Genomic DNA, 16,017 nt, shown 5'->3' on the forward strand with positions numbered 1-16,017 from the left:
ATGCTAAATGAAAGACATGGTTATTTATATGTTTATATCCATTTATCTATGACAGGATTCTCAAAATATAGCCCCAGGTCAATAGCATCAGCATTTTGTTAGAAAAACAAATTCCTGAAATTTGTTAGAAATGCCAGTTTTCAGGCCACCCCAGACCTAGTGAATCAGAAGCTCCTGGGATGGGGCCCAGCAATCTTAACAAGCCCTCCAAGTGAGTTTGACAAGGCTACAGTTTAGGACCTACTAACATAAATCTAAGGTCTGGGAAAAAAAGTCTTATTTGTAGGTTTTAAGAACCCAAAGCAATACACTCTACTAAGCAGTATTTTTCATTAGTCCTTTATAAAGTTAATGCTTTGAAAATTCCCCTATTTTGGCTGGGCGCGGTGGCTCACGCCTGCAATCCCAGCTCTTTGGGAGGCTGGGGTGGGCAGACCACCTGAGGTTAGGAGTTCGAGATCAGCCTGATCAACATGAAGAAACCCCATCTCTATTAAAAGCACAAAATTAGTTGGCATGGTGGCGCATGCCTGTAATCCCAGCTACTCAAGAGGCTGAGGCAGGAGAATCGCTTGAACCCGGGAGGCAGAGATTGCGGTGAGCCGAGATCGCACCATAGCACTCCAGCCTGGGCAACAAGAGCAAAACTCTGTCTCAAAAAAAAAAAAAAAAATTCCCCTATTTCATCTGAGTCCACAGATGTAAAATTTTCTCGTTATGTAAAATTTGATAACTTTGCAATGGTCAAAACCACAGAGGAAACAGAGTTTTTTTTTCTATTCTCTAAATGATACCACTGTGTTCTCAGCTTGAGGATTTATATTTTCTTCCCGCCACCAAATCAGAGAATAAAGAATAGTGTGATTGATTTGGTGGAGTCATGAAGTAATATCTGTGCCATGAGTAAATTAAGCTTTCCAAAGTCATGATGGAAGAGTGATAAAATCTGTGATAGTTGGGTGTCTCCCATGTAGTAACCAAGTAGATGACTCACAAACAGGGTGTGTCCAACAATGGCATCCAGGGCCTCTTCCTCTCCAAATGCATTTATGTGTCAATAAATTAAAGTTTACAAAAAGAAACAATATTTAGACCAAATAGCCTCTCACAAATGTGAAGGAATAAATTTACAATATAGCTGATCAGGATTGAAGAATATATTTCCACCATAAATTGCCAATTAGATGGATCCTATACAAGGAAACCACATTATATAGACTTCTCTGGACTCCAACCTTCCCCTAAAAATCATTCACCCCCTTAAATTACTCCTCCTAAACAAAGTCTCTCATTCCAGGTCCAAGTAAGTGATTAAAGAGAATCTTCCAACGATAGCTGTTAATGTGCTTCAGAAAATAAAGTCCTTCCTTCTTTCTCTGTCCCCCACCCCACTCCCTGAGAAAAGCAAAAGCTAAATCAGTACTTAACTCGTAGGTGTCATTTCTCATATTGTTGTCCTATGAATTTCTAGACAGCAAAGTGCACGAGATGAGTAACAACAAGTAGTTATATAAAACTCTCTAATATAAAGAGGGAGTACCTAGTTTCATAGGTAGAATAGGCAGAAATAAATGCTGTAAATGACAAAAGAATGTCATCAATTTTATATTTTGGAACAATTCTCCAGGTAAAATTTAGCGAACTGAAGACACAGGTATTTCCAATAACAACCAGCTCTTACTCTAGTTCTGCAGTTTAAATTATGCTAAAGAATAATACATAAATGTTCCTGACACCAGTAATTTATCTAGAAACCATGATTTGCAAGGTAAATGATCTGTGTGTTAACCGCACTTTATTCTTAAAAGTATTCTGAAGAATTATGAATCAAAAAGAAAACATTCTTAGCAGAACAATCAGTTTCAAGGGTAGGCTTAGTCACACAACTGAACCACTGGAACACTAAAATTTAAATACATCTGGAAAAAAGCCACAGATGTCTGCTCACCAACAAATACAAGTTTTAATTAATTCGCCGATTTGCTTTAAACAAATGTAATTTTAGCTCTGAAAAATACAAAATAAGGCCATATTAATTTTTTTCTGAAGAAAAGGTTACATTTTAAAAGTTCTCAGGGCCCACCCCCAAGCAGCCTTGGCCCAGGGCTGGGGTGTGCAGGGCACCAGGATGTGAGTGGGAAAGCCAGATGGAGCAGCAGTGGTTGAAGGCCAGGCTGAGGGCTTGGCGTCATCCGCTGAGACTATACAGAGTTTAGTGTCATCTGCTGGACTGTTGAGTGAAAAATGTTCTCTGACCTGATCCTGAATTTCCCTTGATAATCAAAAGATTAAGAAATAGGGTCACACCATGTTACCCAGACTGGACTCAAGAGACTCTCCCACTTCAGTCTTCCAAGTAACTAGGACTACAGGTATGCACCACTGTGCCGGGCCCAGAACTGTTTTCTTAATTTCATTTTTGGATTGTTCTTTGCAAGTGTATAGAAACACAATAGTTTGTTAAATATTGATATTGTATGCTTCAACCTTACTGAACTCATTTATTCATTCTGGTCGTTATTATGGTGGTTTCCTTGGGACTTTCTTTAAACAAGATGCTATCATCTGCAAATAGAGATGGTTTTACCTCTTCCGACTCAGCAAAACCATTAATAAGAGATTGAAGTGTTTCATTTCATTTTCTGGCCTAATGATCCCGATTCTTTCTAATGTTGTATTTCGCTGTTTGGATGTATCATAATTATTTTTACCAATCTCTTATTGATGAATATGTAGGTCATTTCCAACCTCTTGCAGTTATAACAGTGCTGTAATAAATAGTTTGGGCTTAGAAAGAATTTAATAATCACGAAAATTTTGTTTTCTTATAAAGTTGCTTTAATATTTGACATTAATTGTTACCCTATCTAGATATTTTAAATGATATAATAAAACAAATGATGTCACAAATCAAATACTTAACTTTTTAAACAACAATATTTTTAGAGATTGCTTTTTCTGGATAAACAAGGACTTTTAAATCAAGGAAATAAAAATCTTGAAACTTTTAATCAGGTTCCATGTTCCTAATTTTAATGGGTGCTAGTTCACAAGTGCTAGTTAATTCTTCACTAATCAGCCAGATAAAAGTGGAGATCCAAAGGGACCCTCTTCTAAGGAAGCAACACATGCAAAGCTTAAACATAAATGAGACCATGGTTTGAAACTATAGAGTGGCATACACTCGGTTAAAAGCAATTTGATCATCACGACCATTTGGGCTAAACAGCCATTTGGTTGAAAAGGAATATCCCCCAGTTATGGCTTTTTTTCAAGTATCGGTAATTTTGGTACATCATAGGTTGTTTTTCAGCTTTTGTGCCAGAGTTTTCAGGAAAACTTTTTCTAATAAATGCTTTTGTGTTTCTAACTGATTTTCCAAAAACATTTATAATTTTGACTTTTTTCCTTTTAATAAGAATGCTTTTGAAATAAGCAAAAAAAAAAAAAAAACAGTAAAAGAAGCTATATCAAAGAGCAAAAAAATCCTCACCAAATATTTTAAGAAGAAAATATTTATGCATATAAATGTAACAGTAACTTACGCAATCATTTAAAAGTTCCACAATGTTTACTTTTGCCAGTTATATAGTTTTAAAAATTGACCATGCCAGTATCAACCCTGAGCACTGTGTATATGCTTTTTTATAGCTATCACAACTACTCAAGTCACAAAAACTAGCAAATAGTTGAAACTAGACGGTAAGAAAAGTAAACGCAACTCGACATCCAACGGGGACCTGCTGGGATCTGTGACCTATTGCAGTGCTCAAAGAAGTCAAACACTGGACACAGCATCTCATTCGAATTCATATTCTCATTTCACGACTTCTAGTGCAGCTCTACCAGTAGTAGCTGTGTGGCAAGTTTAACCTATTTTTAAATGAGGGAACTGAACCAGAAGATTTGGAAGATGCCATCCAAGTGTGACTCTAAGTAAAATTAACTTTGAGGTCCAAAAGCTGCCAACCTTTCAGAAGTATGATGAGTGTTCATTGACTCCCTTTCTGTGAGAAGAATGTGCAGGAGAAGAAGAAAAGGAGATTTTAAAAAGGACTCCAGGCCCCCAAATAAACCTTTAAAAATCTGTGGAGGGGTAGGCAGGGGGCAAAGAGAGCGCAGCTAACAGGATTACCACAGGTAAGCCATTCAGTGTCCCAGCAGGACTCTAAGATAAAGAGGCAACACACCTATCAACCTCCTCAAAAAGATTCTAAACCCCAAATTGTAGCTTTTTCTAAAATGAATAAACTAAAAGGAAAAGTACTCAATGTAATAAAAAGAGACACAGATAAGGGAAGTAGATAGGCACCAAAAGCAAGTTACACTTAACTTCACAATTTTGACACCATCCAAGTCAACCCACCCTTCTACACCATAAGCTCCCATTTATAGAGTGCCTAACAATATGCCAAGCGCTATGCTGTATGCTTAGTTAGACTATCTCATTTAAATCCTCACACCAAGCTGGCGTTACCACCATTTTACAGATGAGGGCATAAAGAGATTAAGTTCACACAAGTAATGAATTACAAAGCCTGCACACATCCCCGTTTACCTGACCTCAAAGGGGAGGCTTTTTCTGCACCTCTGTTTGGTGTACATGTCACAGACTGATAACCTTGCAAAAGACGTTTTCCTTTCAAAGATAATTTGTTCAAAGTTAACACAATATACCTTTTACAAAAATGAAAAAAACAAAAATCCAGAAAGTCCTGTCTGGAGACTAACCCCTCAAGCACCTCACTGTCCAAAGGAACAGAACAAACAAGAATAGTTCTTGGAGTCATGACAAGGGTGAAAAGGGCAGGGGGAAATAAGTGAATAATATTAAATTAAAATTAACAAGATAAAAATTCAGAAAAGACAAAACTTTTAAGAATTATTTAAAAAATAGGGAACACATCCCTAGCCTAAGTCAGCACTCCAGGCAACTTATTACAGAACACAAAGCCAAAGACAAGAACGAAGGGTCTCCAGACCCAGGTACAGGGCTCCTTGAGGGCCATCCAATGTGCATCTCCAATTCTCCCTTTCTCTCCCTTCTCTGCCTCATGATTTAAAGACTACTTATGCCTACAGTTAAAAAAGGCAAAACAAAAAATACACATAGAAATATTTTTATCTGAATGATCCTACTCCCATTTCTTCTCTCCTTACTCCTCGTCTTTTATTTTATCAACTCATTTTTTCATGATCATCCTTTCCCTTAACATGCATATAACACGATCCCATTTTATTAAAAGCTCTTCAAATAACACATTTGTCATTAATTGCAAAGGAATATGGTAGGCCCCAAGAAAGATATAGGACCTACTGCTCACCTTTCCCTGTTTCACCCTGAATATATTCAACATTCCAAGTAAAGAATATAAGAAAACCAATACAGAAGAAATATTTTCCTAATATTAAGATGTTTTATCCAACATTCATATATTTACTTTATATGTCCCACTACCTGCATTATGACCAAATGGCCACCCAAACAAACGTGTTCAACAATCCTCTAAGTCAGACAAAATGAGGCTGACTGCCTAGTGCAACGTTCCTTTCACCAATTTTAGGTCCAGCATAGAAAAAATCCCATGAAGACTGAATTTTTTCTGATTAACGAATAATAACATGAACCTTAGCAGCCTGGTACCCCAAAATGTTTTGGGGTATTTAGTCATTTTTCTTCACTTGAGGTTAATGCTATAACTTCTAGACATAAAAAAAAAAAAAAAAGCAAGATAAGAAGCTATGTTCTGACACACTTGCATTCTCTATTAGAAATTTTAGTGCACAACTCAGGATTAAAAGTCCACACTGAGCTGACACTAAAATAAAACAGAACAAGAACTTAAGCACCTAACTGGCAGCGTGAGTTAGCCAAGACCATATTGTCCAGCTTTCCCCCTCCCTAAAGTGGCTCCTTATCTAATAAGAGCTAATTTTAAATTCTGACCCATCTAATAAAAGCTAATTTTAAATTCTGACCCATAATAGACTTCAGGAAACAAACTGACTTGATTACAACCCTAAGCAGTTAGACTGGCATATATCTATCTATTGGCTACTGTGACTAAAATACTTATTTTCCCAATTCTTAGTATGTTACAGCAGAATTAAGTCTTATTATCTTGGAGATCTATCTAGGAGGCCATTTTGCCAAAACAAAAAAGGTACATATTCCAGGAAAGTCAAGATTTGATCACTTACTGTCTGACTTTAAAGACTACGCATGTGTAATCACTACATTAAGCCACCTCGAAGGGCTGCTGGAAGGACTCAACAATTTAATGTATGCAACGTGTATTAAACATGGTGAGAATATTCTTGCCAGGCACTATGATGGGCCCTCGGAATAAGTAATACAGCCTCTGTCCTCAAACAGCTCAACTAGTATTTTGACGCTTTTAGCAAAAGCAGTCTCTTTATACTAAATCATCTAATTTAAGAACCATTCATAAAATGAAAGGCCAAGTCCAACATGCTTGGCACACAGTAGGTCCCCAATAAATATGTCTAGTGCCAGAGTTATGGTTCCCATAAGCCATTTCATTTGTGCTTCTACTTTTCTCTGGTGTCCACTGTCAGCATCTGTGACTTGATTACCAATCTGGAACCGCAGTAGCTACAGAAAATATGAAGCAACCCTCTTTGCTTCCCTACATATGCCCACCCCTAGATCTCCATAGCTACAAAGACTGCTTAGGCCAGCAGCAGCCAAGGGGGCGCCTCTTCAAAGAGCTTGCTTCCCTTAAAGCCACCTCAGGGATAGGAAAATCCCAATGGAGTCTTCAGCTCCAAAGGTCCACACCCCAAACTTTACAGAGGTGTCCTAGCCTGTAAGGAAGAGATCCTCTCCCGTACAGTATGTGCAGAATGAAAGAAAAGCTTGGGAGAGGACAGATGAACTGCCACATGCAACATCAGAATTCACAATATATTTCTTCACAAAGCAGAGGGTCTCAACCTTTTATCACTTGTGATTCTCAGCCAGAGAGTGGGTGATGTGCCCTCCCTGAGGGATATTATCAGAATTTGAGAAAAAGGTTCTGTCAAGTGGTGAGAGAGACAGGACTGACACATCTCTAAGGTAATTCTGACATGCCCCTGAAATAAAAATCACTTCTACAGAAGATGATTAGATGCTATTTACATTACTGGTACCACTCTTAAGCTACATGATAGTTTAAATAAGATTTGTTGGCTAGCTTAAATATTTAAAATAATGTTTCTATGCGAGAAAACTCCAAATAGAAACATGACCTATTTCAACTTTAGGGCTCTCCATAAAAGGTGGGAGAAAGGGGAAAGTGACCAATAGTTTATTGTGAAATTCTAAGGGTTCCTTACACAGTATTACAGAAGGGCTTCAATGGGGTCCAGTAACTCCATGAAATTATATGCAAATTTTGTGTCTATCTATTTTCTGGATAGTTTATATTCTCAAAATTACCCATGGTACACAAGTAAAAATTTAAGAACCACAACCATTAACTGCTTCATAGAGAAAGTTAAACATAAGCACCAATTACTGGATTAAATTAAGTATAAGAATAAAATTAGTCTAGACTTCTGTCTCTACAATATCTTTATTCCCATCTAACCTTCTGCCATCCACATAAATCTGATGCCAGAACTTGGTTTGAATCTTGAGAGAGAGAAAAAATCTTACTAAGAAATGTAGGTTTTCCATGCACTAACACATAAATATGTACAGACTTGTGAAACTGTTGAGATTTTATAGATTCCAATAACACATTTTACTAATGTTACAGAATGCACTGTAATCACTGGGTACTTATCTTTCCACCTCCATCATTACCCACCGTTCACAAACCAAATAATTATAGATGCCTAAAATGCATGCAAAATTCTCTAGAATTTAAACTTTCAAAATGATTTTCAAAAGCTGTGCTTCAGAACTATATAATCCATTACTGCAAAATAAACTGAAATATTCAAAACAATTCCAGGAAGTGAATGAAATAAAAACTGACCTTCATGAGATGCTGATTTATCCATTTTGTAAACGTTTTCTTCTGAACTTTGTCCCGTTCATCTGGAAGAAAAAAATATATATAAAGATAAAGTTGGTAAAATCTATGAATAGATGACCTTGTGGTCATGGATATAAACAAAAATGAGATATTTAAAAGATATGGTTCAGTGTATTCAAAGTTTCTTGTTAAATTTTGGAAACTTCAGGCTCTCTGTAAGAAAGTGTTTAAAGATCTGCTTGTCAGATTGGTCTCTTCCCAATACTGCATTTACCAATATTCCTCCATTAAACAAATGCCCTCTGCCCCTCTGTCCCATAACCCTTCATCACTACCACAACCACCACCACGAAGTTGTCTAACCTCAGCCTTGTCCTTGCACTGAATTTCCCAAAGCACTTTACCATATGTATGTCCCATTTGCTCTTCACAGCCGTAAGAGGGAAGGTAGGTAGTGTTACTCCCATTTTGTAGAATAAGAAACCAAGACTTAACAAGGATAAAAGACTTGTTCATGATTACCCAGCAAATAGTTTAAAGTCTTGACAAAAGGCAAGGCCTAAATTGAGACTTTTTGGCTTGACGTCGACTCTGGCTGAATATTAATTATTATGCTTAATTATTCAGTGGAATCACTATACTTTTTTTTTTTTTTTTTTTTGATACAGAATCTCACTCTGTCAGCCAGGCTGGAGTGCAGTGGTGTGATCTCAGCTCACCGCAACCTCCACCTCTGCCTTCCGGGATCAGTCCCCCCAGTAGCAGGGACTACAGGTATGCACCACCATGCCCAACTAATTTTTTTCTTCTTTTTTTTTTTTTTTTTTTTTTTTTTGTATTTTTATTAGAGACAGGGTTTCACCATGTTGGCCAGGCTGGTCTCGAACTCCTGACCTCAGGTGATCCGCCCACCTTGGCCTTCCAAAGTGCTGGGATTACAGACGTGAGCGACCACACCCAGCCTATGCTATTTCTTTCCTAGAGTTCTGTGTTGAACTGTATAATAAAGAAATGCCCCAACTAGATCTTCACTGTGGAAAGTGATCCTGCCCTGGTTCCTACAGACAGTGCAAAGAAGAGTGAGAAAAGTTTTCTTCTGATTTAAGGAAAAAGAGCAATTGGAATGCTGTGGTCCCTCAAGCTATTATTTCAAAGGAGAATGAGAATCATCTAACACCTAGAGCTAGCATTCAAAACTATATTATACTATCTTCCTCCTCCCTACCTCTAGACAGCAATTCCTTACTTTCTTATTTCCTTCTTCTGTCCTTTCGGCCTCCAGCGCTACCTCTTTCTCCTTCCCTGGTGGTCTTCTTTCCTCTTCTACCACAATTCAGATGTTCTCCATCCTTTCCCTGGGGGTAAGATATGTCTCAGTCTCTTTCTTCATCTCTTTGTCTCCTCATTCTTCAATCTCTTTTTCTCCTCAATACCTCCTCTATTGTAATATAACTAGAGTTTCTTTGAAAATGTTTGTCCTATTTATTAAAAATATTTATGTTCTCTAGAATAATTTGGATATAAACAGAAATATATCAACTGGGGAAAATATACACAATATGAGACAAATGTTACTCATATTATTACAAAAAACCCAGCAATAAGAAAGAAAAAGATTAACACCATAAAGCATAAGTGGGCAAAAGCAGACAGTTAATTAATTTTTAAAAAGGTAATGCCCAAGAGTTGAGTGTGGTGGCTTATGCCTATAATCCCAGCACTTCAGGAGGCCAATGAGGGCAGATTGTTTGAGCCCAGGAGTTGGATACTAGCCTGGGCAACATGAGGAAATCCATATTTACAAAAAAATACAAAACTTAGCCAGATATGGTAGCATGCACCTGTAGTCCCAGCTACTTGTGAGGCTGAGATGGGTGGGTCATTAGAGCCCAGGAGGTCAAGGCTGCAGTGAGCCATGATGGTGCCACTGTACTCCAGCCTAGGTGACACAGCAAGACCTTGTCTCAGAAAAATAATAAAATAACAATAAAAATGTAATGCACACAGGTACTAAACCTCACTAACAAATAATAATAATATAAAATAACACAGATAAGGCTTTCTAACTTATCAAATTGCCAAGATTTTATTTTTTAAAAAAATTTCATGTTGAAAAGGACATAGGAAGCAGACACACATATTGCTAATGAAAATGTCATTTAATTTAAACTTTCTACACCTGCATTGTTTAATACTGTAGCCACCAGTCACATACACCTATTTAAGGTGACAAAGTTAATTAAAGCAAAATAAAATTAACAATTCAGTTTCTTTGTTGCCCCTAGTCACAATTCAAGGGCTCCACAGTCACATGTAGCTAATGGCTAACATATTGAAAAGCACAGAAACAGAATATTCTAATCATCACAGAAATTTCTATCAGCACTGCTCTAGAACAAAGCTCTACTGGACAGCACTGCTTTAGAATAATTTGATATAAACTAATCCCATCCACAGACGTTTCTGTCAGACAGAACTGCTCTAAAACAAAGCTCCATTGGACGACACTGCCCTACAACCATGTGTGAATATACATAAAAAGCCCTAAAAATATCTACAACCTTTCCCAGCAAATCTACTTCTAAAATCTATTCCGAAGTTATAATCACAGTATGTACAAAATATAACTATGAGAATATAAATCAGAGTGTTTACAATAGGAAAATAAAAATTCTGAAAAAACACAAACGTTCGAGAAAAGGAAATACAGAAATTTTAGTAAAGTGATACAATGGCTTGTTCAGATTCAACTTGTAAAACTACTCAGTGACAGCATTATCATTTAGAGGTCTCCTATTCTAATAAGAACAGGAGGCGGGACATATAAAGTAGTTTTTATTTCATAAGCATTTCTTCTCCAAAGTACCTCATTGAAACACCTTCCATTTCCTATCACTGTCAGGGAGAAACAAAAGGTGCTTATATACAGCCTATCTTTAGATTCTGCCTATAACACCTTTTCAGTGCCCCAAACTTCTAATCTACTTCTTGACTTAACATTGAGTACTTAAAAATTAGAGAAAGGGGTGCAGAAAGTATTCCCAGACAGTAGAAGTTTGCAAATTCTGATTATAAAAGCTCAGAATTCATACTAATTTTTTTTTCTTTTTTTTGTTTTTTGGAGATGAAGTCTTGCTCTGTCGCCTAGGCTGGAGTGCAGTGGCATGATCTCGGCTCACTATAACCTCCGCCTCCCAGGTTCAAGCGATTCTCCTGCCTCAGCCTCCTGAGTAGCTGGGACTACAGGCGTGTGATACCTGGCTAATTGTATTTTTAGTAGAGACAGGGTTTCACCATGTTGGCCAGGATGGTCTTGATCTCCTGACCTTGTGATCTGCCCGCCTCGGCCTCCCAAAGTGCTGGGATTACAGGCGTGAGCCACTGCGCCAGGCCTGGTTTTTTTTCTTTGTTTTGTTTTGTTTGAGACAACAGAGTCTCGCTCTGTTGCTCAGGCTGGACTGCAGTGGCACAATCTTGGCTCACTGCAACCTCCACCTCCCCAGGCTCAAGTGATCCTCTCACCTCAGCCTCCCAAGGAGCTAGGACTACAGGTGCAGGTCACCACGCCTGGTGAATTTTTGTACTTTTTGCAGAGATGGGGTTTTGCCATGTTGCCCAGGCTGGTCTCAAACACCTAAGCTCACGCCATCCACCTGCCTCAGCCTCCCAGAGTGCTGGGATTATAGGCGTGAACCACTGCGCCTGATCCTAAAATTGTTTCATTTGCCTGATTCCAAATGTAAAACCCCCAGGCACTTTGCTTAAAACTGCTATCAAAAGCAATGATATTAATAATTGTGAACCAATAATATTATCCACAAAATGTTTATTAATTCCTCTGTTGGCCCCTTAGGGGCATCATCTATACTTCATTCATCTTTGTCTACCACATACTAGATGCCACAAAGCCTCTATGCCGCAATGCCTCTATGCACTGGACAGATAGTGTGAAATAATTTTATTTCAGGAAGGACAATCCAACTCAGGAAAACAATATAGAATTACTTGTATATATACAGCAGTATATCTCTTAAAGCAATAATGGTGTCTTAAATGTCTTTCGGCCTTGCTATTCTTAAACAGTTCAAAACAAACCTGAGTTACCAATTTGTACGTAAAGCAGGAACAAGGAAACAGAAACAATTGACTAGTTCTCTTCACTGATTAAATGCAGATTCTGTACTTCCCTCATTTACTCACTCTTCATTCTAGCAGCTATCTGGTCATTTTATGAGTCCAGTGCTATGGTAGTCCTGGTGTCAGAGGGGTATGAACCAGAGCAACTTCGTCTTGAATAGGAGCTAGGTAAAAGGAAGCTGAGACCTACTGCGCTGCATTCCCAGATGGTTAATGCATTCTAAGTCACAGGTTAAGAGAGAAGGTCAGCACAAGATACAGGTCATAAAGACCTTGCTAATAAAACAGATTGCAGTAAAGATGCTAAAACCCACCAAAACCAAGATGGTGACGAGAGTGACCTCTGGTCATCCTCACTGTGACACTCCACCAGCACCATGACAGTTTACAAACGCCATGGCAATGTCAGGAAGTTACCCTGTATGGTCTACAAGGAGGAGACATGAATAATTCACCCCTTGTTTAGCATATCATCAAGAAATAACCACAAAAATGAGCAGCCAGCAGCCCTCACGGCTGCTGTCTACAGAGTAGCCATTCTTTATTCTCAGTTCGCTGCAACCTCTGTCTCCCAGGTTCTCTTGTCTCAGCCTCCTGCGTAGCTGGGATGACAGGCATGCACCACCACACCCGGCTAATTTTTATATTTTTAGTAAAGACAGGGTTTCGCTATGTTAGCCAGGTTGGTTTCGAGCTCCTGACCTCAGGTGATCCTCCCGCCTCAGCCTCCCAAAGTGTTGGGATCACAGGCATGAGCCATGGTGCCCAGCCTACTTTCTTAATAAACTTGCTTTCACTCTACTCTATGGACTCGCCCTGAATTCTCTCTGGCAAGTGATCCAAGAACCCTCTCTTGGGGTCTGGATCTGGACCCCTTCCCTGTAACACTGGGACCACCAGGCTGCAGAGAAAGCACTGGTCTTGGTTTCTGAAGCTCATCACCTGGAGAGGACACCTGACAGAAAGGCAGTGTGGTAAGCATACCAACTGAGAGAAGTACACGGCACTCACCATGTATACAAGCACCAAAGAGAGAAGGACTAGCCTCGTCCAGGGCTGTCACATGGGGCATAAAGGAGAGAAAGTAGGGTAGCAAGACAGAAGCCAGCCATGTGTCAATTTCTCCACCAAAAAGAAACTCTGACTTAATCATTTAACATTGAAAGAGCTGTGGTTAGGACCCAACTATTATGCTTCCCTACAGAGTTGCTTCCACTATCCCCAAGATACTGTCATTTTTCAAATGGAAGTGCTGACCACATCTCAGTCACAGACAGGGAGCTGGGGAATCTGGCTCTGTGATGTGATGTGAACTTTGGACAAGTGACTGCAAACAATGGAAGTTCTGTGCCAAAGTCTAGCACTCATATCACATTTTCAGCAGTGCTTTTCTAAGCATCTAGCAAAAAGAAAACAGAGTAAACGAAAAAATTACTTCCTAGGTAATATCCATATTATTCCCATTAAATAACAGCCAAGGCCCCTGATGCTAAATCCTAAAGAAAAAAAAAAAATCAATAATACATTAAAAATCTTTATAATTCAAGAATAGAGAGTTTCTATATCAAGTCACAAAATAAATTGAATGTATTATGTGTATTATATAAACCACTTTCCTCTCGGGTACAAAAGGGTTAACAAAATAGATTTCTTCTTTTCTAAGTGAATAAAAACTGGTCCTATATTCAAGGAATATGAGGTAAAACAGATTCTATAGATAAATTGGCTAATTACTTACCCAAGTGGTATATTAAGAAAGCTGAGATAATCAAATAATTTACCTCTAAGCATAGAGGATAGGTTCACTTAAATAATATAACTATACAAAGGTTCTTTCGATCAATGAAGTTTTGTTGTTGTTGTTGTGCTAGAGGCTCCAAAGCACTGCTAATAACATGATACTTGGTAGGTACTACTGAGGTAATATCTAGAAATTATGATCCATAACTAACGTACATAAGATACAAAGACTAAAGTTAACTAAATAACACACATAAATCATAAATTATGATACTGTTTTCTAACAGGAACAACCTAAACCTTTTCTTTAAAACCACAATCAACTTAAATGAGTCCCATTCAAATACCAAAGTACGCTCTTTAACATGGGAAGGTTCCCACAATGCTACAGTAATGAGAAAAGAGTTAATGTGAATTTTAAAGGTTTCAACTTTCTTCAAGAGAGCAACCTAGAGTCAGAGAATAATTTAAGTCTGGGAAGACTTTGTAAATCACACCACTTTCCATACACATTATTTCAAAAGGGAGTTATTTCAGAAGGGAGTATTCCAGATTACACCATCTAATTTTCCAATTACAAGTCTCATAATAGTTCTTTATTTCATTTCAGTTAGAGATGTCTAACACTGAGATTTATATTTAGGGCAATGTTGCTACGGCAACAAAAAGGAAAAATCATTCCTGTGATTTTAAACAATTGAGCTTTTATAACATTCCTCTATTTCAAAATTATTTCATTTATAGATTAAGTTTTCAATAAAAATATATATTTACATCCCCCTTATAACGTGCAACAGCTGAAAATATGTAACGACACTGAAGACAAAGAATAACAGAATTGCAGGGAAACAAATAAATGCAAAAAGAGCACTGATTATCACAATCTATATTGACCGGTTTTCAGTGAAATCCAAACAAAGCTAAACTCACTCAGTACCACACACACAGTAAGTATTGAGATTATATAAATACACATATTTTGTGGACAATAGGCGGGGGAGTTCTCTCCAGGGAGCCTCAGAAGTTGTCCTGATTTTGGTACAGGTTTTCGAAAGGTGCCGGACAATCAGCTAAACTATCACCATGCAAACCAAAGCAGGTAGTGCAACTTTCCCTTCCCGGTTCTGAAAACATGAAAGTGATAGTATACGTGATACTACTAACCCATACAGCACATCAGTCCCACCAGCTTTGCGTTCCAATCTTGACCATTTTTCATGAGCTGTCCCATCATTCTGCAGGAAATCTGTGCAGCAGTTCCCTAAACTCTCTCCGTACCAAGTCTGATGTGTCAGAGTCCTGTTAACTTTCTATGTAGAAAAGAAAACACTGACTAGACACTCCTACTTGCAAGCTGAAAACTAGTCAACACCTCCTTTTAAACAAACATTAACAAAGCCAGACTCCTCTACTATTTTTGTAGGGGATATATACAACTGTTACTAAAAAGAAACTAAATTGTCTATTTCTCCTTTTCATTTTAAAGTTGTTCTTAAGAAGTCCTTTAAAAAAATGTTTTAATTCCCTTTGTTTTGCAATGAGGCAAACCAATAGGATGTTAGATTTCACAGTTGAACTAACTCATCACATTCTCTCTTCTAACACCCCAGGCAGAATTCCCCTGCAATAAAAAGAAAACAAAAAATCCAGCCTAACTCCTGATACGTGTGCTAGGAACATGATTTGGAAGGATCACCTTTATAGGCTAGACATACATCCTTCTGGGAGAAAACCACTTTTGGGTATTTCTTTATGTATGCCTTATAGATAAATTTTCATTTGGTTTTCACAATAATTCTGAGTTGGGTAGTACTGTCCTCAGTTGAAAGCTGTGAAAATTAAGGTTGTAGAGATTAAGAATCTAGCCTAAAATTCCACAGTCAAAGTAGGATCTTAAGAAGTCTGATTCCAAACCCTTTATGTCATCAAACAATAGAACCCCTAATCTGATAATGCAGGAAAAGCAAGGTGCCTCCAATTTAGGAGTACTTCACTTCTAAGTATGAAGGAATGAATAATGAAAAGTCAACATATGAGAACTCTTGTTCTAAACAAGCAAAAGACCAACTATCTTCAGCATTCTTATGTTTGTCTGAAACATTAGACCAATAGACCTTCCTGAATATAAACTGTATGTATACACATTTAACTC

The 16,017-nt window shown here is 37.9% G+C and overlaps 1 protein-coding gene across 19 annotated transcripts in view; it reads right to left on the reverse strand.

Moving 5' to 3' along the window:
- DST (dystonin) overlaps nucleotides 1-16,017 on the reverse strand; it is a 486,601-nt gene that overhangs the window by 268,621 nt on the left and 201,963 nt on the right. For all 19 annotated transcript variants that reach the window (XM_073006092.1, XM_073006096.1, XM_073006083.1 and 16 more), the window contains one exon: nucleotides 7,989-8,050. In XM_073006092.1, the coding sequence (XP_072862193.1) occupies nucleotides 7,989-8,050 (62 nt within the window). The remainder of the gene's footprint in view (nucleotides 1-7,988; nucleotides 8,051-16,017) is intronic.

Source organism: Chlorocebus sabaeus, chromosome 17, assembly GCF_047675955.1.
Source record: "Chlorocebus sabaeus isolate Y175 chromosome 17, mChlSab1.0.hap1, whole genome shotgun sequence".
Classification (NCBI taxonomy): domain Eukaryota; kingdom Metazoa; phylum Chordata; class Mammalia; order Primates; family Cercopithecidae; genus Chlorocebus; species Chlorocebus sabaeus.